Source organism: Schistocerca nitens, chromosome 11 (genome assembly GCF_023898315.1).
Source record: "Schistocerca nitens isolate TAMUIC-IGC-003100 chromosome 11, iqSchNite1.1, whole genome shotgun sequence".
NCBI classification, from domain to species: domain Eukaryota; kingdom Metazoa; phylum Arthropoda; class Insecta; order Orthoptera; family Acrididae; genus Schistocerca; species Schistocerca nitens.
The window spans coordinates 38,580,942-38,608,608 of NC_064624.1; the positions used below are offsets into that span (position 1 = coordinate 38,580,942).

At 41.9% G+C, this 27,667-nt stretch overlaps 1 protein-coding gene across 9 annotated transcripts in view; it reads right to left on the minus strand.

Annotated features, from left to right (window-relative positions):
- LOC126213063 (zinc finger protein 43-like) overlaps positions 1–27,667 on the minus strand; it is a 173,432-nt gene that overhangs the window by 63,306 nt on the left and 82,459 nt on the right. For all 9 annotated transcript variants that reach the window (XM_049940642.1, XM_049940644.1, XM_049940643.1 and 6 more), the window contains one exon: positions 9,946–9,983. In XM_049940642.1, the coding sequence (XP_049796599.1) occupies positions 9,946–9,983 (38 nt within the window). The remainder of the gene's footprint in view (positions 1–9,945; positions 9,984–27,667) is intronic.

Sequence of the window (27,667 nt, forward strand, 5' to 3'; positions counted from 1 at the left end):
GGGAAGGAAGGAATGAGGACTCTCCTCCCTGTGCTTTGGCTAATTGTATGTGTAGGGGCTCCTATTCCAAGTGCAGTTCAGATTCATGTCATATTTCACTGATATGAGCCTCTGCTACCTCCACTCCATGGCCAGTGCTCCATCAACTTTCATGAAGCACACACTGCCCCGTGCATCTCACGTCTCTGAGCCCATTATATTATATCATGATACTACAACTAACATGTATGAAGTGCTGCATATGTTAAATTGTTTAAAATACCTGTCCATCCAGGAAACGTTTAAGAACTGATCTACCTGTAACTTTCACATGTTTTGTTACTATGTAAAATGACGATGATGCCTGATCTATACGTACATGATTACTCTGCCGTTTATGGGCCTGGCAGAAGGTCATCGAACCATCATTTGTAATATACTTCTCTACCATTCCACTCTCACTGCATGCAGGGAAACGAGCACTTACACCTTTCCATGTGGGCTCTGATTTCTCATACTTTACTATGATAATTTCTCCACATTCTCCCTTATTTTGCGATGGTATAAAACGAGCTGCACTTATTTCAATTTCTTTCATGTCCCACACCACACTGCAATAGTCCACAAGATAATAGATAAGCATAATGTAAGCCGTTTCTTTAGTAGACCTGTTACGTTTTCCAAGTGGTCTGCCAAGGAATCAGTCTTTGGTTTGCTTTCTCCAGAGCAGTATATATAAGGATGTTATGATTTAATTTATTCATAAGTGTATTTCCTATGCATTCAGTTGAGTTCACAACTTTTAGGTTTGTATGATTTATCGTGTGAACGAAATTTAGCACATTCCTTTCCGTACTCACATGGTTTACTTCATACTCTTCATTATTTACAGTCAATTGCTATTTTCCACATCATACACATATCTTATCTATCACTCCACAATTCGTTTTGATCATCTGATGACTTTACAATAAGGTAAATGACAATATAATCTGCAAACAATCTAAGAGAGCTGCTCAGATTGTCTCCTAAATCGTGTATGTAGGTCAGGGACAACAAAGGACCTATAACACTTACTTGGGAAACGTCAGATATTAATTCGATGACTTTCTGTCAGTTATTACGAATTGTGACCTTTCTGGTACAAAATCATGAATCAGTTCACACAACTACGATGATACTCCAGGGGCACACAATGTAATCGGGAGTCACTTGTGAGGAATTGAGTCAAAAGCCTTCTGCAAACCATAAATATGGAATCAATGTAATGTCATCTGTCCTAATCAGTCATTACTTTGCGAGAATAAAGAGCTTGTTGTGTTTCACAAGAATTATGTTTCCCGAATAAGTGTTGGCTATTTGAGAATAAATGTCGTCTTCAAGGTAATTCATAATGTTGAAACAGACTATATTTTCCGAAATCCTACTGCAAACGACGTTAGTTGTATGGGCGTGCATTTCATCGGGTTACTCACATTCCCATTCTTGGTTTCTGGTGTAATTTGTGCAACTTTCCTGTCTTCGAGTACCAATCTTTCTGCCATTGAAGAGTTGTATATGACTGCTAAGTATGGAGCTACTGTATCAGCATATTCTGAAAGGAACCTGGAGGCATTGCCTCTCTCGGTGTTAAGCTGCTCCACTATATTTATCCTGAGACTGAATTTAGGAAATCCGTCTTCAGTGACTCGCTTTAGTAGCACTGTCGTCAATAACTTTACCATTGTTATCGCGCAGTGAAGGTATTAATGCACCTTTACAATTGTGTACTTTACATACAACCAGAATTTCTTTGGGTTTACGATCAGATTTCGAGACAATGTCGTTCTGGAAACTATTAAAAGTCTCTCTAATTGATTTTGCGCTAAATTTCGAGCTCCTGTAAAACTTCGCCAATCTTGTGGATTTTGCGTTCTTTTAAATTTGGCATGTGTAATTCATTGCTTCTGCACCAGTGGTCTGACCTGTTTTTTGTCAGTACCACATTTTATTAATTTGACGTGTACCTCTCAGTTATTACTCATTTGACTTTAAACCGCATCTGGACTAAGTTTAGAAAGACTTATCAGACGGAGTCGAAACTGTCTCTTCGGAATGTGGCAAGCGAAATTTTACCTGCTATAAGGGTGAATTTTGCGTTTATTTTGGTGAGTCTCGATGTTACAGTATTCACTCTTGTGAACTCTTCATGGCTCAACAACATTGTGGTCACTAATCCCTGTTTGATCAGAGCTATTAAGATGTCAAGGATGTTTTCGCAAGTATTTACACTTTGAGTGCGCTTCTGTACCCATTGTTCAAAATAAATTTCAGAGACACCATTCAGTACGGTTTCGGACGACGTTTTATGCCTACCACTGACATTAAACATTTACTTTCGCCAATATATCGAGGGTAGTTTTTCTTCCAATTATTCCCAATATTACGGACTGTAATGGTAAAGTTCTGGCCAAGTTTCAAGTTTAAACAATCTTTAGACATACAAAGGAGATTAGTGAGTGTAAACGTAAGCTTCCGCGTCCGTTGTTACAGTCAATAAAATTCTTCTTGGTTTGAAGCCGCATTGCCAACTATAAAATTTCGACATTTCGGCGACTGTTGCAAGATGTCTTCCTCAAACCCAGAAGATTTTTACTGACCAAGATTAGTGAGTGTATAAGATTGGCGAATATAAAATTGCATGTGGCTGTGGGAAGGTTTATATTGGAACAACGATAAGAAATGTCAATACCTGCTAAACGGAACACAAAAGAAACTGTCGACTGGGATATACTGACAAATCAGCTGTAGCGGAACAAGTTTTTAAAGACGGTGATCATGAAATAAAATTTAGTGACACAAGCGTGTCAGCCAGGACATCTATTATTATGCATGTATGTATGTATAGGAAAGCTAGAGAGATTCAGGAACACCACAATAATTTCAACAGAAAAGAGGAAGGCTTACAGTTACACAGGATACGGTGGTCGCCTTTCCACCAACCATTTGACGATCGATTACATTCGATCGAGAATAATGACGCTAGTCAGAGATAGACTTACAGTTGGTCCCAATTGAACGTATGTTGGTGCCCTCTATATGAATGGGAATTCCACTGCCTGGCAGCCATCATTGACTCACCTCCAAAGATATTCCCGCAGTTGGCAACGAAACGCCAGGAAGTAGTAGTTTTACAGATCGAAAACGGCATCTCAGCCCAGAGCTTTTAACTCATCACTACCCATAATACCTCAAAGGAACTATCTACTTAAATTTCACTACAAGGTAAACTACTTCCACCAGCGATGAACACTACACCAACTGTATCTCATCCGTTCTTTGTGGACATAGTTAGGTCTCTTGAAAAATTTCAGCGGAACTTATTTCCATACCTTTATTGTGGTTGTATCTACCCTCTTTCGGTGTTCTACTTGCAGCCTTTGAAACTGAAGCCCTTTCTGCACTTACCTGAGACCCGCTAACCTAAAAAAAAAAGCCCCGTCTCCTCTACACATCCCCATACTCATGGAACTGCTTCCGTTGTGTAGTTGACTCCTGACCCACTTAGCAAAAAATGCATGGAAGGTTCATAGAGTGACAAATACAGGATTGTAACTGTAGCAGTTCCATATAGTGCAGGTAAAATAACCGAAATTTAGTCTTAAAGACTAAACAACCTACTTCTAGAGTATACAAATTGTGGTAACTAAATGAAATCATAGCTCAATTACGACTGTTTGCAGCTTCAGCTGATGAAGAGAATGCTGATCACATAAGCAAAATATTATCGATCTTACCTGAGCTTTGAAAAATATGCATCGTCGAGTAATTGTGGAGAGAGTTGTCCACGAGCTTTACAGATCTGCATGCGGAATACTTCTGATAATACAAGGAATGGATTATGCATGGCAGGCTGATCTCAGATACGCAAGCCTACTTAAAATCAAATAATGGTTTCAAGTACATTCTCACGGTCACAGACACACATTCCAAATTTGCTTGGGCCTTACCTTTGAAAGTAAAGACAGGGAAGGAGATTTGAGAGGTTTCTAAACAATTGTTGCAGACAGGACTAACTAGATTCCACAACAACCTGGAGGAATATGTTGGAAGTGAATTTTACGACAGGCATTTCAAAGCAGAATTGGAATGATGTTGGTTAAATCGCTACTCAACATTCTCCCATTTGGAAACTAGTATTGCCAAATGGTTGAACTGGACCATCAAAAACCGGATGTGGAAGCAATTTAATCTTCAACGTATGTGTAAATGGCTGAACATACAGCCACAGATATTTGACAAGTATAATCGCATTATTCACCACAGAATTAATAACAAACCTATTGATGTCACAAACGAACTACGGGATAGCTTTAAACCCATTATGTTCCTCATAGAGCAGATCGTAAGATGTCGAGGGAACAGGGTTTTGATGAAATGGTTTAGTTTCTCATCGAAGCTCAACAGTTGGGTAACACTCGCAAAGTTGGGTAACACTCGCAAACTGCTACGTAATACGAAAAGCAAAGCTCAAACCATGCAGTAATGTGACGAGTGGTAGGAAATGTATCAACAAAGTTGGAGGTGATATTCTCGAGAAACTGCCATCAGAAGTTAGTATCTCTGGATATAATTTCTGTGGAGCTGGAACAAAATTGAAATAGCACCAAGATTATGGTGATAAGGGCTTCAACGCATTGGAAAATGTGTGCAAAGAGCACATCATCGCCTACACTACAAATAAAGATCACCATATTGCACACCAAATATTCACTGATAAGGCTGCACAGGTACGTCAAGGGACGGATATTCATGTAGGAAAACCTGTTTCTGCATATGCTGTTGATAAGGCAATGTTTGCTCGAACTTAAATTGGGTACTGGACTAACCTTCAAGCAATACTGAATGCATCTCACTGCATACTAAAGAAGAAGAAACACATATGGGATGTTTAAAAATTTGGTGACAGCTCCAAAAGGTTCCTTGAGGCAGAAAGAAGGAAGGAAATGAGGTGTTAAAACGCCCAGGTTCCTACCTATACCAAAGACATCTGGTGGAATAATTCTGGTTTTGATACCTACATTTGCTGGGCTGTCAGCCACTGGTTTCATTAGCTAGGAGAGCTGATATATTTCAAGCACTAGATAATGCCTGAAAAAGTGAAAAGTAATTACAATCAACTAAAAGGCATAATATGACCATGGAGTCCATCGCTATAGGTAAAGGCCTCTATTTACAATACAGAAGATGGCTTGGGTTGTACATTAAAAAACGCCCACAGCAATGGTACTGGAAAGAAGGATTAAAAGCATAGATCTGCTTAGTCTCGTCAGAAAATTTAAAATCATGAGATTTTACAGCGTGTTTATGTAGGACACATTGCCTGAGACAATGTGCAAAACCACAAAACGTGGAACAGTAAATTTAGATGTTGTTCGAGGTATGGAGCTCTTGGTGATTTAAGGCCACCTGAAGAATTGTGTTGTCACTTCACCAATAGGAACCAGCTGTTGTACAATGTTCGACGCTACCATGACTTCAGTTCATACCTCTGAGGATATTTCTGACTGATATTTTTCATGAAAATTGCATAAAAACAAGCAGTATGCAAGCCTCTGCATCATTTGAAGCTTTGATGTACTGACGTTCACTCTAATCCTAATTGGGCTAAATTGAAAGCAAACTACTTTCCTCCAATATATGAGCAGGGGGTAGTTACGTACAGCATTGACTGGCTGGAAACACACGGAACCATAGCTAACGTCACTGACTTAAGGAGACAAGTTGATGTAGAACTGAAACCAATTGTAAAACCCTTGACGAAAAGGGAGCTGAGATGCCTGGAGCGAGAGTCCATATGGTTAATGGGGATAAAAAAAGGAAATGATACAACGAGCATTAAGGCATCCTGTTTTCCAGGATAAATGTGTCTGACAAATCCGAACCATATAAACCTTGAGACAACTTTGTCTTTGAACACTTCCTCTAGCAAATGTGGCAGATGGCCTCTGAAGTCCCAGATGTATGGACTACAGGATACCAGAACTCCAGCAGATGTATCATGATGATTGTTCAAAATGTGGAGAGCACAGCTCCGCAAGCGAAACACATTGCTGCATGCCTCAGTCCACCAGGGAACAGAACATGCTACAGTAAACTTTAAGTGCATGGTATGGAACAAACTTCGGCGGTAAGGATAACGTTTGGAAGATACTTTACGTGGTCATCACAGCTGTGTAAATGTCGTGAGAGGGGGTAAAGCCACCGGTTGGCCTTGGAAAGCTGCCAATTGGATCTGCACTCAGGTGGGATAGGAGTTGGCAAATGGATAGCACACAGAAATTGATCACTTGAGTATGTGTCAGAGGGAATGGGCCATTCAAGATGATGAGCGAGCTGGACAGTGCAGAACGAGAGGTCCAAATGGTAATAAATGTGGTTGGAATCTGAAAGGAACGTGAGTGCTCCAGTGCTAAGATATGATTCAGGAACTCAGCTAAGAGGGAACCTTTTGGACAGGTTCTCCCAGAGCACCAAAGCAGATGGTGGGCATTGAAGTCGCCAAGCAGCAAAAAGGCGTGAGGGAGCTGACCAATGAGCTGGAGTAAGTCCGACTCAGTAACAGCAAATGACGGAGAGGTGTAGAAGTTATGTAGAGAAAAGGTGAAATGAGGAAGGAAAATGTAGACTGCAACAGCTAGCAGTCGAGTGTTCAATGAGATGGATGACCAGCATGGCTCCCTGGGGGAACATCACAAAGGACCAGAAGGAAACATGAGCGATCAAAGGGGTTGTGAGGACAATTTTTTTCTTGGAAGCAGAAAACAAGCGGACACTGCAATTCCAAGAGCAGCTGTAACTCCTCCTTGTTGGATCTAACGCCACGAACGTTCCATTGGAGAAGAGTGATAATGGGGAACGATAATTGGGGAGGAGGGAACAAATGAAGGTTAGTCACCTTGGTAGCTGCTGAGTGCCAGCCTACAAAAATCCACTGCTACAGGAGGCAGAGGCTGGAGAATCCTGTTCCATGAGCTCTGCAAACATATTGGCATTCTCCCTTTGTCAGCCTGTGAATTCTATGGCAGAAAACCAGTAGGCAGTGGGCACCAGCAAAATGGAGGTCAGCCAGGTGAGAGTATATGTTGCAACACCACTGAAGACGATCTCTAAATCAGGTAAGGAGAAAACAGTTTGTTTTTGTTTGAGCTCTTAGAACTTTCTAGTTGGCAGATGAAGACTGTTTTTAACTGTAGAAAGTCTTTTGCAGGAGTACTGCTTTTGTCCTTTCAGCCTGACAGTTGTGTAACAGGTTGTTTCACCACCAGGGGCAAAGATCTGATGGCTTGTTGCGCAGCTGTAGGAGCAGATGGGGATGCTACTGTGACCTGGGTGACTTCACTACTGCAATACTGAACTTGGGGTCGCAAGTCTGTGTGGGCATATCCACCATTATGCATAGCATAGCAAAAACAGTACTGTAAATGCCAATCGTAAAATTCACAGATTTTGACTATCTAAAAACTGTGAGTGACGAAGTGGAGCTTGATGTCTACCACTCAAACCTCCATTCTGCTTGTTAAGACACATGGGAAATTCAAGGTATTACAATTGATACAGCAGAGAGGAGGCGGCAAACTGCTGCCCTCATAAGCATCTCTGCCAAGAGTAACACATTTGGCCATGTTTTGACAAGATAAGTGTTTTATTATAATGTTGACACTTGTAGGAACTCATCTGGTTTGTAATGTACGGTTGGACCGTGACGACTACATAGCCTGCCTTAATCTTTGAGGCAAACATTACTCAGTAAGGCCATCAAGCATCAGAATGTAAATAATACCTTGTGAAGAGTTGAGTGTAAGAGGGTTCGCCACACGAACAGGATAGCTCTGTATACAGGGTGTTACAAAAAGGTATGACCAAACTTCCAGGAAACATTCCTCACACACAAAGAAAGAAAATATGTTATGTGGACATGTGTCCGGAAACGCTTACTTTCCATGTTAGAACTCATTTTATTACTTCTCTTCAAATCACATTAATCATGGAATGGAAACACACAGCAACATAACGTACCAGCGTCACTTCAAACACTTTGTTACAGGAAATGTTCAAAATGTCCTCCGTTAGCGAGGATACATGCATCCACCCTCCGTCGCATGGAATCCCTGATGCGCTGATGCAGCCCTGGAGAATGGCGTATTGTATCACACCCGTCCACAATATGAGCATGAAGAGACTCTACCTTTGGTACCGGGGTTGCGTAGACAAGAGTTTTCAAATGCCCCCATAAATGAAAGTCAAGAGGGTTGAGGTCAGGAGAGCGTGGAGGCCATGGAATTGGTCCGCCTCTACCAATCCATCGGTCACCGAATATGTTGTTGAGAAGCGTACGAACACTTCGACTGAAATGTGCAGGAGCTCCATTGTGCATGAACCACATGTTGTGTCGTACTTGTAAAGCCACATGTTCTAGCAACACAGATGGAGTATCCCGTATGAACTCATCATAACGTGCTCCACTGAGTGTAGGTGGAAGAACATGGGGCCCAATCAAGACATCACCAACAATGGCCGCCCAAACGTTCACATAAAATCTGTGTTGATGACGTGATTGCACAATTGTGTGCGGATTCTTGTCAGCCCACACATGTTGATTGTGAAAATTTACAATTTGATCATCAGAATCGAGGAAGTACATTACATACTGACGAAACTAAAATGAGCTCTAACATGGAAATTAGGCGTTTCCGGACACATGTCCACGTAACATCTTTTCCTTATTTGTGTGTGAGGAATGTTTCCTGAAGTTTGGGCATACCTTTTTGTAACACCCTGTATGTGATGCTATAAGCAGTTGAGCTTGAGAATCACAATACATCTTCAGAAGCAAAGTTGTATTACATAAATGGGAATAGGATTTCACAGGGCCTGCAACTGCAACACCACCTTTCAGAATAATGCACACATTAACTGTAACAAAGGACGGACCACCTCCAGTACATGATACCATGAGGAACCGAGGTGCAGTTGGGAGGGTCTTCAAATCTTTAGCCTCATTCTGTTTATGTTTAGTGGACACACATTAAGATGGTGAGTCATTGCAAAATAAATAAATAAATAAATAAATCCCCATGATTGCCAACATCTATAATGGCATGCTCCTTCCAACTGGGGGCACCCTCAGAGGGGGGATTCACCCCACCGTAAATGACTGTTCACACCTCAGGTCACACCTCCCGATCTCCTGACAGAGGGACCAATTGGGATTTGGGAAGGTAACAGCTTAGGCTGTTACCCATTTCTCGGCCTGGACTGTATCAGAGTGTATGTGCAAACCCTACCTGTTGACCTGGAGCTTGGAATTATGCATTACCTTGTCACCTGTAATGCGTCTAATGAATGGGCCAGCCTTCAGGAACACACCGGGACGAAGGAGAAACCAAGAGATTGAGGATTCACCAGCTACTTAAGATTCTTCTTGATGGTGGCCAATACACTGTCACCACTACAAGCTTGTGTGCTTCCTGAGCACCACTGTGGCACAGCATTGAAAGAGCTGTTCAACGCTATATTCATTAATCTGGAAGGCCAGGAATCAGCTCCAATTTTTGGATATATAGCCACTCACCCTTCCTTCTTACTTTTCTATTGCAGTATATTAGCTTGGACTCATCAAGATGAATCTGTTGAACTTCAGTGATTTTCATGTGACATTCTGAATTCAGCCCAATACAGCTGCTGACATTCCACCTGAACTTTTATTTACCTGTACAGATATTAGATGTTTGCCCTATTTATCTAGGAACAGTCACATAATGGTTGTTGCAAAGAATAGCATTACTGACCATACTGCCTTGTAATGTTGTTGCTTATCGGTAATACTGAGTAATTACAGTAGGGCATTTTATATCTGAGGTACTTTCACAAGTAATAAAAATTTATATTTCTCAAAAAGTTCTGCAGTGAATTAAGAAAACTTACCTTGCACTATCAGATGTGTATCTTGTTGAGGTTTCCACCTGAAATATATGAAGAAATTGCCTGTGACTTACAACTGATGAGACAGTAAATAAATGTAATTCAATTAATGCCCACAGACATGTGAGTGGTCCACAAAATGCTGAAAGTGAGGCTTGAAAATAATATTAAAGAGGACATGATAAACTGTTTCAGTTAATGAAACAGAATGTTAGTAAGAATTCACTCTCCATTTCCTCACTTTGTCTTCAGTACTGTAAATATCTACACAAGCCAGTAATTTGGTTGTAGCCATACTTCCTACTAGACACTTCACAAAGAAAAGTGACCAAAACATCTTTCATCTGTCATGTACTTATGTCTTGTGTAAGATTTTCATTAATTTTTTTTTAATTATGAAAAGTGACCAATGAATCGATCATCGTAAGTGACACATTTGGGCCTTTGTGCTCTGGGCAGCCCAGACCAATTTGCAGAGGTGAGGAGTGACTTCTAACCCGAACCGGAAGTTCACACCCAGAACTACATACAAACTTGGACCATTAAATATACAAACATTAATAAATATTGGCAGACTCAAAATACTTTCAGACATTGTAAATGGACAACAAGTTAAAATTGGCATTACAAAAAAGCACATTCACAGATGAAGAAATACCACATTCAGAGAACTATAGATTTTTCAAAGAGAACACAGGGAAGAAATTCGTGAAACTCCTCCAGTACTAGGCTCTGCATTTATAAATGGCAAATATATTTTGCAATCAGTAACAAATTTTTCATTACCTCCAGAAAGACTCTCTCCCTGCAATAATTCAATATTTAGATGAGAGGTACACAGTAATTAATGCACATGCAATAATAAATCAGGGTAACAAGGACAATGCAGAAAGTAAAACAGTCCTGAGAACAATATTGAGAAGCATCTGATGAAGTGTTAGAGGAAAATACACAAATTTTATTAAATTTTTATCCTAAGACTGGCACAGGATGGAGATCAGAACATTTTCTGCCTAAACTGCTATTAAATGTATTTATTCACAACTGGAATTTTGACTTATGCCATTCTCCAGTGACATTTTACTATAAACTACATCAAAATTGTTAAATGTCATACCTAGTGCTTAGGGAGTGGATATTAAGATGTGCAGTATGACATGACTGACAGAAATTAGTACATGAAGTACTACCATTGTCTGGACATACAGATTACGATGACTCCTGTCTTGTAATGAATATGCAATTTGTGAACATGGCTGATACAAGGAAAGTATTACCTGAAAAAGAATTATAAAGGACTCAGATGTCACACTGGGCTACCACTTGAGAATTGTACAGCTGCCAAATTAATTTTGAATAAATACATTCCATAACAGTCCAGGGAGAAAATGTTCATGTCTGCCTGACTGTGGATGTAAGAAAAAAGGGAAAGTAGTAAGAAAAAGACATTTAGCTAAATTGCTGGCAGATAACCCCCCACCCACATACACCACTAAAAAGATATGAGGTCAACAATAATATGATTTGAGAATATCAGATAGCTTATGTGCCAATAACGAAGTAAAATTCCAAGAAGGTGTTGATTTCCAGAGTCGGACATAGATACCTGTTGAAATTGACTATTATCACCGAATCATAAAAGTAAGATTCCTGGCCTGTAATAACAGATAGCCATGTTCACGGAAGATTAAAAAAAAATTCCACGAAAAGTTCAAGGAGAAAACAACACTAACAATTCCAAAATAGGAGATATATCAGAGATAGCTTACGACAGGATGGTCCTCTGAAGGGAAAATTCTTAAGGACTAAAGGAGCAAAATACTATTGGAATACATCTGTAAAATTTTAGAAGGCTTATGACTATAAAGCAAGACTGCTTTTATTCAAACTTCTTAAAGAATCTGAAATACAGAAGACAACACGGGTCCTCTTAAAAGAACTACAGCCTCATTTGAGATACCAACAGACTTTAGCCAAGGCAAAGGACTAACTCCATTCTTCTTTCAGACCATACTAGAAAAGTGAAGATTGAACAGATGGAGCAGTTGTCAGAATCCAATACCAGAAGTTGAATACTACTTGGTTGGAAAATGGATGTCAAAATTGTCTGTTCAACTATTGTAGATAATTTAGCAATACTCGCTGTGTAGAGAAAGCACAAAACAGAGAAAGAAAAATGGTAGGAGAAGCATGACTACTCGTCTCCTCTGGTAAGAAGCAGTAGTGGGTAACAACAGGACTGCAATATCCCAATCAAATACGAAGTATCAGTGGAAGAAAAATTTAAGGATCTATGAGAAGTCATGTAGCCAAATGGTGGGGAAAATGGAGCCACAAAAGGTAGACTATGAAAGATTGTCTTTGTATTTCTGTTAACAGAAGATGTTTACAGTAAAAATTCTTTCTCCAAAATTGCAGAACCTCCAACTTGCAACACAGTCATTTGGCCAGAATACAGATCTGCATCACAAACACTAATTTTAGAACCAACAAATAATAGTGAAAATTATGAAAAAAGAAAAGATATTAGGAAACAGATCACCAGGACAAACATTTAAACTCAGAAACAATAAAGAAGTATTGATAAATATGTAGGAAAATAACTGGAGACAAAATTTGGCAAAGAAAGCTAATGAATCTTATCATACTAAAATGAAAAACTGTGCAGCAGTACTAAAAGCTTAAGAAAAGAACTCATTGGCCTACAGAACTGCACCAAGACCTACAAGAAACTTGTATAAAGAAGCAAGAAATTTAAAACCAAATACAGAAACAGAATTGAGTTGATAAATACCCCACAGCAAAATAGTTCCAAAAAGAGAAGATAGAAACTGGATGTCAAGTGAGTGGAAACAAGAAATTGTATAGATGAAGGAGTAATATAAAGAAATGTAAAACCTTGGCTGGCCTGTAATTGAGAAGGGAAATAATATATAATATTGTTTCACATTTCTAGTACCATCTTAGTAAAGCACAGCAATTGTATTTGCAATGCAAACATATTACAGCAAGTAGGTCAAAGTGTCTCTGCAAATATGCAAGGAACAGTATTTGGAGTGTTTTGTTAGGTTACAGCAGTGCTCAGAAATACTTTGCAGTTGTGTTATGCTGTCAGTACTGCTTGCATGCAGTCACAAAAGAGCAACACATGTATGTGCCACTCCAGCAACAGCTTCATGCTGCTGTGGTTACATATCTAGTGAACGAGCAAGATCATACAACAATATATATACATATATATATGTGTGTGTGTGTGGATATGTGTGTGTGTGTGGATATGTGTGTGTGGGTGGATATGTGCGTGTGTGTGTGGGTGGATATGTGCGTGTGTGTGTGTGTGGATATGTGTGTGTGTGTGTGTGTGTGTGTGTGTGTGTGGATATGTGTGTGTGTGTGGGTGGATATGTGTGTGTGTGTGTGTGTGTGTGTGTGTGTGTGTGGGTGGGTGGATATGTGTGTGTGTGTGTGTGGGTGGATATGTGTGTGTGTGTGTGTGTGTGTGTGTGTGTGGGTGGATATGTGTGTGTGTGGGTGGATATGTGTGTGGGTGGGTGGATGTGTGTGTGTGTGTGTGTGTGTGTGTGTGTGTGTGTGTGTGTGTGTGTGTGTGCACGCGCGCCGGTGTATACCTGTCCTTTTTTCCCCCTAAGGTAAGTCTTTCCGCTCCCGGGACTGGAATGACTTCTTACCCTCTCCCTTAAAACCCACATCCTTTCGTCTTTCCCTCTCCTTCCCTCTTTCCTGATGAAGCAACCGTCTGTTGCGAAAGCTTGAATTTTGTGTGTATGTTTGTGTTTGTTTGTGTGTCTATCGACCTGCCAGCGCTTTTGTTTGGTAAGTCTCATCATCTTTGTTTTTAGATATATTTTTTCCCACGTGGAATGTTTCCATGATCCAAAATTCACCTCTGTCTTTTTTCTGAAAAATTCTTTTTAGAGCAAAACCAAACTTTTTGAGTGCCTAAGCCAGAGCCTGGATCTAAATTCAAATGATTGACACTGACCATTTCTCATTTAACATTGAAACACGAACAAATATATACTTAATATTTTGCTTGGGTGAACTATATTCCTCGCACACCAAGAGAAATGCCAATAATCTGCTATCCATTGGGACTACCTTCCTGTGAGAGTAAGCTAACGACTGTAAGGCAGTATTTAAATTCACATTGATACAACTTTTGCACTAGTACCTTTGAGGAATTGTAGGACTTTTCCAAGGTCAATGCCATGATAGCAAGTACAATTTTTGTCACACATTTAAACATACTCAAACTCATTGATGAACAAAAGATGAATAGGGCCAAAATAAGTGAGGAACAGAAATAAACAAAGGATTCAACAAATGAAATATTCTAACTCTGCTGACCATTCTCTCAAAAAACCAGATTCATAGCTAACTGCTAATTTGTCACTTTCCAGCAATAAAATATTATTCACAAATATTACATAGAAAACCACTAAAATTGAATTCAACACTAATATATCAATTTTTATAAACACTGATTACAATAACACTAAATTGTACTACTGGTAAGCCAAAACTGCCACAAGCATAACCAATACATCAAACTGTACAGTGAATACATAATTTGTCTGGAACTCAACTGGATCCAGAGTATCTAAAATTTGACAAACTACTCAATTAATTTGACCAGAGCTAAATATACTCCACACTTCCATACACAAAAATACAGCATATTTTACACTAAACCCTTACCTTTATCCTTAGTGAATGTGTCTTAAGTAGTTTCTTTGACAAATTAACTATTATGCAGTATGAGATCAAGATACGTCCACTTCAACTGGTTGTAATTCATACTTGGTATGTGCTACATAGTAACCAAAAACACCATGTAAATGAGCAGGAAATTATTATCTCACCTGATATGATACACTTGTTCGTATAGAAATATTTTCTTGTATTTACTTATTTTGACAGTTGCATATGATGGCAGTTCATGTTTTCACTCATATTTAATATAATATTTATCTCAGATTATTTCATAAGGTTCTAAAGTGACCAGCATGTGGAGGTGCTTATCTCAAGCCAGGCTTCACAAAATCCTCGTACCAACTAATCCAGAAGGTACATTGAGGAAGGAGGAGGAGAATATACAAAGACAGCACATGAGACACTGGAACTGCTCCGCAAAACTTACTTTCCTCAATATGCTCTGGCTGATAATGTAGACCAGAATGTGACCCCTGAAAGACAATGGTTCTCAGGCACTCGAAGAGAGGACTGGGAATTGGCTAAGGAGTGTGTCAATTTCAGTAAAATCCAGTGGGCAGTGGGAACATTCTAACTGGTCAAGCAACCTGGCCCAGACGGCATCTTTCCAGCTCTCTTGAAAAAAGTAGGAGAGAATCTTGAAAGAGTCCTGTGCAGGTTATTCAGGGTTAGCCTAGCAGCAGGAGTCATTCCCAATGCCTGAAGGGCAGTGAAGGTTGTCTTTATTCCAAAGCCAGGGAGAATTGATCATAACAAGGCAAAAGGTTATGAGACCAATCAGTCAGGCTAATGTACATGTTGGGGAGAGGAGGTTAACTAGGGCTCCTCTGCATTCAAACCCCAACACATAACCAGGTATATCAAGTGAGACAGCTCTCCATCTATTTGTTGGGAGGGTGGAGAAAGAACTTTGCTTTCAAGAAATAGCTCTCTGCATCTTCCTGGACATCGATGGGGCTTTTAGTAATTCAACCTTCGATTCCATGGTTAGGGCAGTGAAGGTGCATGATTTACTGACCCCTATATGTGGGTGAACTAGGGCCACACTTAGTGGAAAAAGGGTAGTGGCCTGAATAATGAATGAAATGGTAATTAACGTCACTAGAGGTTGTCCACCAGGAGAAGTTTTGTCCACTTTGTGGAATCTAGTGGTGAATGAACTCATTTAGGAACTAAATTCCAGTCAATGTTTTTGCCAAGGATAAGCAGATGACCTTGTCATAGTAATACTTGGCACAAGGTGCGCTTGACATTGTGGAAGACTGGTGCATTAAACAGGACCTACAGGTTAATCCTAAGAAGACTGTTGTATCAATCACAAAGAAGCATATCCAACACTCAAGTTGGAATGTAAAGCTTTTCAATGAAACCCTACCTGTGAAGGGGATAGTGAAATATCTAGGGGTAATCTTAGATGAGAAACTAACATGAATTCCTCAAATTAAGATTATCTGCTCGAAGGCAAATTGTACTCTAGTGAGTACCAGACGGGCTTATGGCAACTGGGGCCTAAGACCCTGAAGTATGCACTGGATGTACACCACGGCAGTTACACTTAGGATCTCCTATGGGGCCTTAGTGTTATGGAAGAAAGTAGAAAATCAGGTTGCAGCTAAGGAGTTTGCTAAGGTGCAGAGACTGGCCTGGTTAGCCATTACAGGGAGAATTAGTAGTACACCAACTGCTGAGATGGAAGCCATGCTGGACATGCCTCCACTACACCTTTGGGTTTAGATGAAGGCAGCAGCTGGTGCATACAGACTCAAAACTGGTAAAAACTGGATCTCAATGGGATATCCAGACACACACACACTAAAACAGTGAGTGGGGCAAATATAGGAATGGCTGGGGAAATGCAGGCCGACTATATAATAACTCCAACTGCTTCACCAAGCCTTACAATATAATAATTGGAAGCAGGGAGCAGTGAGAAAAAACAGTTCAACACCATATGGGTAGAAATCAAACCAAGGTGCTGGGGTCGGGGTGTCTCGGATTCAGCGAAGACTGGATGGCATCATCACTCTAGGAAAACTGGCCTTGGTATTCCAAGCTAAAATTACTGAAATCAGGGCGTGTGTGAAGGAGAATATACATAAGTGGTACAAGGACCGTAGCATCTATATCTATTCAGCCAGGCAGCCTTGAAATCATTGGTAGCTCCTGCAACTAGATCTAAGATTATTGTAGTATGTCGCAGTGCTCTGGTGGAGCTAGGGGAAGCAATAGGGTAAACCTAATGTGGGTCCCTGGCCACTCAGGGATCGGTGGCAGTGAACAAGCCTAAAGACTGGCCAGGATGGGGGCAAAGACTCCATTCATTGGACCCTAACCTGTCCTCACAATCACCATGACTATGATCAAACTAGGACTACAGAACTGGCTTACTAGACAGTACATAGAATACTGGAGCAAGGTCTATAAGCAAAAACATGGTAAGATAATGATACCAAAGCCATGTTTTAAAAGAAGCTTTATAATCCTAGGCTTGAACAGGAAAAAGATTAAACTTATGGTTGGGATGATGACCAGCCATGAGAATTTCCAAAAACACTTACATACCACAGCAAGAGGGGCAGAAATTTTGGGGCAACTAGAAGGGGAGAAATTGTGTCTAACGAAGAACTGGTAAAGGGACTCCTTGCACTACCTAAGGGCACTGGTTGGCTTTACTAGATACACAGGGAGCAATACCACACTAACTGTTTCAGTGCGGGCAGTGCCATGATAGATCAAAGCTGTTTTAGCTTCCCTGCCAAAATCAAACCAAATCAATCATCCTTAGTGAATTTGTGTTTAGGTATTTTTTTTTTGACAAATTGACTATTATGCAGTGAGATCAAGATGGGTCCAGTTCAATTGGTTGTAATTCAAACTTGGTATGTGCTACATAGTAACCTAAAGCACCATGTACACGAGCATAAATTTATGATCTCATCTGATATGACAAACTTGTTTGTACAGAAATATTTCCTTAGATTTGCTTATTTTAACAGTTGCATATGATGGCAGTGTAACGTTTCTTCACTGATATTTAATGTAAAATTAATCTTAGAATGTTTGATAAGCCTCAAAGTGAACATCATGGGAAGGTGTTTATTTTAAGTTGTTTAGTTTCAACAAGAACAATGTACTTACGATCACTGTTATTTCCATTTACTTTTGTAAGATGCTTTGGAGCTGACTAGCATTGTATGGTTTCTTGAGGTTTTAAATAAGCAGTGCTGCTGTGCCTCATGCTCTTTGGTAATATATTTGTGTTTCTCACACAGACTGGGCTGGTGAACAGTTTCTGTTAAGCCTGCGTAGGTTTTGACAGTAGCTGAACTGAAGTCTCTGGGCAGCCAACCAGTTGTGTGATTTAAGTTCTCTAAAATTGTATGGACGATATGATTTTGAGCAAAACTTGAGGATTTTCACATTTTCTCATTGTTGTATGTTTTTGTGACTGAAGAACTTTCACTTTGTGCAACTGATAGTTCTGTTTTGTGTTGAATTTTGATCAGACAGTGACACAGCATGAAAGATGAACTTATATTGACCCAAAGTTGGAACTTAGATTTTAGTTCTGATTTCAAAGTCGCTCATGTAACTGGGGAATCTGTCAAATATTCTTAATTATTCACATAATTGAACTGCATTATCTTCAGTCTGAAGTGCTCAACCTTGCTATGTGAACCTATATAATTCAATTTAATGATTTTAAGTATGGCTATTTCTACTTTTGTGTCTTACATTGACAGTATACACCATTCAATTTAACTTTGCCACTGTGTTTATATTTCCTTATTATTTAGTTTTCACTGCATTTAAATTCCATTTAAACTACATGTTTAAGTATACATTAAGTATTGCAATATATACCTAACTTCATACTTTTGGATGTTGCTTGACTGACAAAATATAGTGTAGACAGCTGGTGGTTTTAACAGGGTAGATACTCAGTGGTGGATGGCTGTGACCCATGCATGGGACTGTAGAGGTACATTCCAACATCAGATTTGGTCACTAGCCTGAAACTTAGTACATCATAGGACCAATTTCAAAACATTAACATTACACATCTTAAATGAAATTTCGCAGTAAGGAGTAAGCTCACAGTGTCAGTAGCTTGACTGATATCTTCATCAGTGACTCTACTGGCACACAAATTGAAGGTAACAGATACAAGGCCAAAAAATTCAATTTGCTTTTCCAAAGTTATATTATCATGGAATATTGTAATGCAGTTCCTCCTTTCAGTACCGGCATAAACGTCAAAATGACAGATTTTGAGATGATCAATAACTGTTGATTTTATACTGTGTAACCACTTAATAGAAAAAAGGCACCTGGACCATATGAGATGGCTGTATAATACTGCTCATATTACAATGAACTTCTTCCTTCTCTAACAGCAGCATATCATATGTCTCTGAGCCCATGAAACTTTCCTAGTGATTGGAAGGAGGCACCAGTCAATCACATTCTCTATCTGTGTCACCTGATAGATGCACATAATCATGGCAAAATGAAGCATGTGCATGAATAACGCTGTAGGCCACATTTTGGAGTTCTTAGGAAATCGACAAATACCATTAATAGTAATGTAATAGCAGATATGTGTTGTTTGAAGATGCAGACTGTTGAAAATACTTGCTTGTGCTTTTTAAAATTGCACTAAGGGGAGGTTTTAGAAAATAGATAACTATTGTAACAGAAAAACAGTGTATAGCAACTGATATACAGCATTACTGCAGATCACTCTGTATTCTACTGTAATGATCAGGTTGCCTAGAATCTGAAAGTTTTAAATAGGAAAATTATAACAAGACACAAACGGATTTTTATTGTAAACTTATTACTTTGGTCTTAAAATAATAGAACATAAGTTTGTTATCAAATTGAGCCCCAAGCTGGCACATTACACTCATATTGTACACAATGTTTTTTACAAAATGCCTGTATTTTGATTCCATGTATTTCGTCACATCCAATAGATCACTTTTCTTCTCCTTACAAGTTTCAGTACCCCATTGTAGAGCAACAAAAAGCAAAACGCAACAGAATTTCTTTTACTTCATGTTCACACCCACGTTTCAAAATGAAATGGCTTCCACATGGATGAAGCATCCTTATGCCTCAAGGATCATCACTGCATAACTTCAACCAGAGCACACCAGTAATTTTCAAAGCATGTGGTGTTTTGATAACCAGCTCAACAGATCCTATGCCCTTGAAGTCTTCCATCGTCTCCTGAATGGTCAGTTTTGAAAGTTCAACAGAGGTCTAAGCTGTGACATGGTTCCATTCTAAAGGAGCACTAACTTTTGACACTTTCTTTTCTCAATCATAGCGAAGTTCCTGTTACAATGTAGGAAACTGTGACTTGAACATAATAACTTTTTATGTTTTTCCACACAGTACTTGCAGTTGACCAGACCGAAACAAAGTGCTAAAATTCTCCAGTTACTGTTCTGCCCAACATGGTGGTCATACCATATAATTAGTTTGTGTTCCACACCTCCTTCAAGCATAACAAATTTAATCAAACTGGAAACTATTTTGGCTGAACCAAATCTTGCATCAGATCTATCCCCTAAATTTACTGTGTTAGTTAAGTACCGAAGTCACGAACCATGAAATTATACCATGGCAGCTGTCTCTGGCAGAATACCATGGAATGTGCCAATGTATGACAAAGTAGAACCTGTTGTACATCAACACATATAACATACATATTGTTGTTCTTTTGTAGCCATTTCTGTGTTGTCTTTTAGCAGTCTGTATGCTCAGTCTGCTTTTGCATGACAACTGACCTAGGTTCCATGTTGTGCATTTGTATCTCACCTGAAGCTGTGAGCATAAACGAGCGAAAAATTCTGAACAGATTGAGATTGTGGTACAGAAATTATTTCGGAGATTTATTCCTACTTTGAGAAACTGAAACCGAGTTCCCGAATCAGAGACTTGTCATCATTTGATATGGCTGTGACCTACACAAATATTTTCCTCAACCATCGTCAGGAGTTGTCACTCCACTTTCGAGTTTATGTTGAAGAGAGAGTTTTCATTGCTGGGTGAGTCAGAATGCGTAAAGCAATGTTTTTTGACACACTTCTTTTGACTGGACTTCATATTTGAAAGCAGCTTGTTTCAATGATGTACCGTCTGTCTTACCTTCCTTTCGTCTGCCTGGCACACCTATGTATGCGGAGTTTATCAAGTTAATTGACTTTTCATTGTGCATCAAGGCATGGTATTCTTTGTACAGCTTTAACTTAATTTACATATTTGAATGTCCTAGAATCCTTCTTTTGAACACACTTCAGTATTGCATACATACCCCACATTGTCTTTTAATAATATAGCAGTGTGTATTCTACTTTTTCATCAATGATAAAGACAGAACTGTAGTTAGTTTTATCCATGTTACTTATTTTTAGTATAATATTGTCAGAAGATGCAGATCAGAGCCATGTACTCTACAGGCCACATATGATGTCATTCAGGACACATGTTATTCTATTAACATATGTCCTTTTACAAAACCGAAGAAACCAATCCAGCATTATTCCATTCACTTGCGTTGGTGGCTGCTTCGCAGGAATTACCTTACCTTTTGTGATTTCTGTTCCAATCCACCATCATGAAGTCTTTTTCTCTTAATATGCTGCCAATTACCCCAAGTTAATTTTCCTTTCCTGTGCATTATTTGCACTTTTTGGACCACTTACTGTTAGTGTTACTTTGCTAAACTATGCAATTCCTGTAACACCTTGCAAGCAGACAAGATTGTGGTCATCTCTCACTGTGATAACATTGTGTCCTCCAGTACTTGGTCTCCACTGAGTCCACATCTGCCCAATGTTGATGCAGCTTGCCTCGTGTGAGCCACAACATGACAAGAAACAGAGTGAGACCTATACTACTACTATAAAATGACCTTCACTCATTTACGCTGCATTTGTTCATTGCAACATACAGGTTAGAAACCACACCCTTACAAAATGAACGAAACATAAAAGCAACACCAAAACAGTATTTCACGAACACTTTACCTACTCAACAGTGTAGTACTTGTTGCTCAGGCATTATGTGGCTTCAGTGGAGTGGAGTAACAGACAACTTGAGAATGTCTATCCTTAAAAGCTGTCCTTTCAGTTGGTCATAACTGCAAAATATTAGAATTATGGCCCAAATTTCAATGTCTCATCAACTACAGCACTGATGTCCTCCAAGTATAGACTCAAGTAATTGAAAACCATTGATGGAATGTAACAATACTATGAAGAACAGAGTTAGTTGGTTGGTTGGTTTTAGGTATAAAGGGACCATACTGCAGAGTCATCAGTCCCTTTCTCTTGACAAGCAAGGCTCAAGGTACAAAAACACCCAACACCACACCTAAAAATAAAACAAATGGAACGAAAAAATGGGAAAAACATACACCACAAGGAGAAGCAGAAGTTATTAAAACCATAGATCATATGGTCTAGGCTGGCTGATCACAGTAATAAAAGAGGATGAGCCAGCCACTCTGCAACACATTAAAATTTCCACCCCAAAAAGGCAAGGCGAGATGAATACATGTAGGGAAAACACGACCACAAAGACAAATAAATGCAAAGAAAGTGCGACAGAGTTAAAATGGATGGAAGGTGGCGACCTCAGAGAGAAGGCTAGACACCCAACCTATATGGTATGATAAAACAACCTCTCACGAACAAAATATAACACTAAATCTGCTGTTGAAGCACTGTTGTCCAATACTGAAGGTAAGGTGCTGGGAACGTTAAAAGTCCACCACAGAGCGACTAGATGTGGGCAGTCCAGCAAGATGTGCATGACAAGTCATATGTGAGCCACAGTGACACCGAGGGGGGTCCTCGCGACACACGAGGTAGCGATGTGTTAGCCGCACGCAGTTTATTGTGTGTACTGAGATTATGCCATTTCATCTCCCAAACCTGAAAAACCTTGTGGCGTAATAATGATTGCAGGACAGTTACAGGGATGACAATCTCCAGAAGTGTTTTCCATGAAGCCTGTTTGGCTAGCCTGTTGGAAAGTTCATTACCTGGGATTCCAACGTGGCATGGGGTCCACACAAACAACAGGGATCAACTGGATCGTTCCAGGGCACAGATGGACTCCTGGATGGTCGCTACCAAAGGATGGTGAGGGTAACACTGGCTCCTCAAGAGAAGAAACGACTCGCCAGGGCATGATCGGATGTGGTCAAGAGCACAAGAAATGGCCGCCAGTTCTGCAGTCCAAACACTGCAGCTTTCTGGCAAGGAGTGCTGTTCAATATGACCTCCACGAACAAATGCGAAGGCAAATTGACCATCACCCATTAAGCTGTCAGTGGCAACCACTTCATGGTTCCGGTACATGTCAAGAACCGAGAGGAAGTGACAGCACAGAGCAGAAAGGTTAACTGAGTCCTTAGGGCCCTGTGAAAGGACCAGGCAAAGTTTTGGCCTCAGTGTACACCATGGAGATGTACGTGAATGGACCTACAGCATAGGTGGTAAAAGCAAGGACTCCAGACAGAAGAGATCGGATGCGAACCGCAATCTTAAGCCCTGACCTGGTCCCCCGATGCTGGAGATGAAACGCCATGGATGGGAAAAGGAGATGGTAGTTCGGATGCTCAGGAGAACTACAAATGTAACATAACTGGCAAGCAGTTGTGCACGCCTAACCTTCAATGGAGGAACTCTGGCCTGGTCACTGGACTCGTCCTGAAACCTCCTGCTGCCAGTCGAACATCACAGTAGCACACTGGGTCGAGTAAATGTAATGTTCAGGGTGCCACCAAAGAATAAACCAGACTCCCATAGTCAGGACAGGATTGAACAAGGGTTATGTAGAGTTGCAGCACTGTAGAGTGATCTGCACCCCAGTTGGTGGTGTTCAGGCAGCAGAGGGCATTGAGGTCATGCCAGCTCTTCTGCTTCAGGTGATGGAGATGAGGAAGCCACATCAATTGGGCATCGAAATCCAGTCGTAAGAATAGATATGTCTCCATTACAGTGAGTGGACCATCATTAAGGTGAAGTTCTGGTTCCGGATGAACAGTATGATGCAGACAAAAGTGTGTGACACACAACTTTGCAGCTGAAAACTGGAAGCTGGGGGCTAAGGCCATGACTATGCCTCATGAATGGTTCCCTGAAGGTGCTGCTCAGCAACACCAGTATTGGAGGAGCAGTACAAAATTCAGAAGTCTTCTGCATACAGAGACGCTGAGACCAATCGCCTGACAGCTTCTGCAAGACCGCTAATGGCCACTAAAAATACAGATACACTCAATACAGAGCTCTACAGGATGCCATTCTCCTGGACATGCTGGAAACTGTGGGGAGGCACCAAATTGGACGCGGAAAGTATGGAGCGATAGGAAATTTTGGATAAAAATCGGGAGCGGGGCCTGGAGACCTCACTCACATAATGTGGCAAGGTTATGATGTCGCCAGGTCGTGTCTTAAGCTATTCGTAAATCAAAAAAGATGGCAACCAAGTGTTGGCATCTGGGAAAGGCTGTTTGGATGGCTGGTTGGTTGGTTTTGTGGGATTAAAGGGACCAGACTGCTACGGTCATCGGTCCCTTTTTCCAAATCCTAAAAACACCCACAGAGAATAAAAACGATTAACAGAGTAGAACACAGACGACACAGAACAAGAGAAACGGAGATAAAGACCAGGCAAAACGAATGAAATCACACAGAGTGTGACGGTGGTTGGCCGACCATAGGAACAAAAAAAGGAAAAGCCAAACACCGAGAACACATTAAAAACCGAGTTTAAAACCGTAGGCCAAAAGCCAGAATCAACACAAAACAATAAAACAAACACAAACACTCAGATTAAATGATAAAAACCCCCTGCCAGAATAAAACGTAAAACTAAGCCAGCCATAGCAGGGTCATCAGATAAAAGGGCAGGGAGCGTGTCAGGCAGTGCGAACGTCTGCCTGAGCACAGCTAAAAGCGGACACTCCAATAAAATGTGCACCACAGAGAAAACGGAGCCGCAGCGACACAGAGGTGGGTCCTCACGGCGCAGTAAGTGGCCGTGTGTCAGCCGAGTGTGCTCAATGCACAGCCGGCAGAGGACAACAGACTCCTGGCGGGAGACCCGAATGGACGACTGCCACACAGTCGTCGACGCCTTGATACGACGGAGTTTATTTGGTACGGGCAGGTTGCGCCATTCAGCGTCCCATAAATCGAAAATTGTGCGGCGTAATAGGGCCCGCAAATCAGTCGCCGGGAGGCCAATCTCCAGATGTGGTTGACTGGTGGCCTCTTTCGCCAGGCGGTCAACATTCTCATTCCCGGGGATCCCAACATGGCCTGGAGTCCAAACAAAGACCACAGAGCGGCCGCAACGGTCAAGAGTATTCAGGGACTCCTAGACAGCCATCACCAGACGAGAACGAGGGAAACACTGGTCGAGAGCTCGTAAACTGCTCAGGGAATCGCTACAGATAACGAAGGACTCACCTGAGCAGAAGCAGATATACGCTAGGGCTCGAAAGATGGCGACCAGCTCAGCAGTGTAAATGCTTCAGCCAGCCGCCAAGGAACGTTGTTCGGAATGGTCCCCTACAGTGAGCGCATAACCGACTCGACCAGCAACCATCGAGCCGTCAGTGTAAACAATGCCAGAGCCCTGATACGTGGCCAGGATGGAATAAAAGCGGCGGCGGAAAGCCTCTGGAGGGACTGAGTCCTTCGTGCCCTGTGCCAAGTCGAGCCGAAGGCAAGGGCCAGAAGGCCACGAGACTCCAGTACCCAATTCAAGCGCCGGCTCACCATCCGTTCGAAAAGCTTGCAAAGAACGTTGGTGAGGCTAATGGGGCGGTAGCTGTCCACCTCCAAAGGGCTCTTGCCCGGTTTCAAAACGGGGATGACAATGCTTTTCCGCCATTGCGACGGAAGCTCACCCTCGACCCAGAGACGGTTGTAAAGGTCGAGGAGGCGTCGCTTGCAGTCCACTGTAAGGTGTTTCAGCATCTGACAGTGGAGGCGATCCGGCCCGGGAGCGGTATCAGGGCAAGCGGCTAGGGCACTGCGAAATTCCCACTCACTGAATGGAGCATTGTAAGATTCTCGGTGGTGGGTGCGAAACGAAAGGCTCCGACGTTCCATCCGCTCTTTAATGGAGCGGAAGGCTAGTGGGTAAGTGGAAGAAGCGGAACTAAGAGCAAAATGCTCTGCCAAGCTGTTGGCAATTTCGTCGGAGTCTGAACAAACTGCTCCATTCATTCAGTGGGAGCGCAGGGACGCTGACAGGGGTCCGATAGCTGTAGAAGCGACGGATCTTAGCCCAGACCTGCGATGGAGAGACATGGAGGCCAATGGTGGACACATACCGCTCCCAGCACTCCTGCTTGCTTTGGCGGATGAGGAGGCGGGCTCGTGCACGCAGCCGTTTGAAGGCGATAAGGTGGTCTATGGATGGATGTCGCTTGTGACGCTGTAGCGCCCGCCGGCGATCTTTAATCGCTTCAGCGATCTCAGGCGACCACCAAGGCACAGTTGCCGCCGAGGGGACCCAGAGGAATGCGGAATGGCAGATTCGGCGGCAGTAACGATGCCGGTGTTGACCGATTGAACCATCGCATCAATGTCATCATTAGAGAGAGGCTCAATAGCGGCAGTGGAGGAGAACAAGTCCCAGTCAGCCTTATTCATAGCCCATCTGCTAGGGCGCCCAGAAGAGTGACGCTGTGGTAGTGACAGAAAGATCGGAAAGTGGTCACTACCACACAGGTCGTCATGCACTCGCCATTGGACAGACGGTAAGAGGCTAGTGCTGCAGATGGAAAGGTCAATGGCGGACTACGTGCCATGCGCCACGCTAAAGTGGGTGGAGGAACCATCATTTAAAAGCGAAAGATCGAGCTGTGCTAATAAATGCTCAATGGTGGCACCTCGACCTGTCGCCACTGAACCACCCCACAGAGGGTTATGGGCGTTGAAGTCGCCCAGTAGCAAGAAAGGTGGCGGCAATTGGGCTATCAGAGCAGCCAGGGCATGCTGCGCGACAGCACCATCCGGTGGAAGGTAAAGACTGCAGACGGTAACAGCCTGTGGCGTCCACACCCGAACAGCGACAGCCTCTAAAGCTGTTTCTGGAGGTACAAACTCGCTGTGAAGAGAGTTAAGGACATATATGCAGACGCCACCAGACACCCTTTCATAATCTGCCCGATTCTTATAATAACCCCGATAGCCACGGAGGGCGGGGGTTCGCATTGCTGGAAACCAAGTTTCCTGAAGTGCAATGCAGAAGAAAGGGTGAAGACTGATAAGTTGGCAGAGCTCAGCTAGATGGTGGAAGAAACCGCTGCAGTTCCACTGGAGGATGGTATTGTCCATGGATAGAAAAGGCGTGAAGGGACTGGGGAAGCAGATTACGCCTCCTGGGCCCCTGCTGCTACTGAGTCACCACCTGTACAACAGCCATCCACTGCGTCCGAGGGACTGGCGAGATCCAGGTCCTCAGCGGACGCCAGAATCTCCACCTCGTCCTCAGACGCAGAGCTTGTAGGAAGCGGCGGGACGGGTGCCACCGCAATGTCGATATTCTTGGGGCATTCGTCTGTGTCTGTTTCTGTTTCCCTCGTTGTGCCTTCGGTGGTTCAGGCTTGGAGGGCTTCACAGGGTCAGCCTAGGGGACGGACGACGACCGTGAGGCCCTACAACCAGGGATTGGTGGTTGTTTGAGCCACTTGCGGGTGTCTGCTGTGCCGCTGGTCGGAACTTGCGAAGGGAGGTCCCCAAGGGACCCCTTCCTTGCGAGAGGAGCCGAAGATGTCTTACGCTTCTCCGGCTGGGAAGGGGGAACTGATGTCCCCGATTGTTGGGGGGGTGTTACTCCTGAAGTAGATGGAACAGGAGCAATAGGTTGTGAAGTGCCCCCCACAAGCAAGGGGGCTGGTGGATGTTGACTGATCATAGAGCCGATTCGTGATGATGCGAGAACCGTCGTTGCA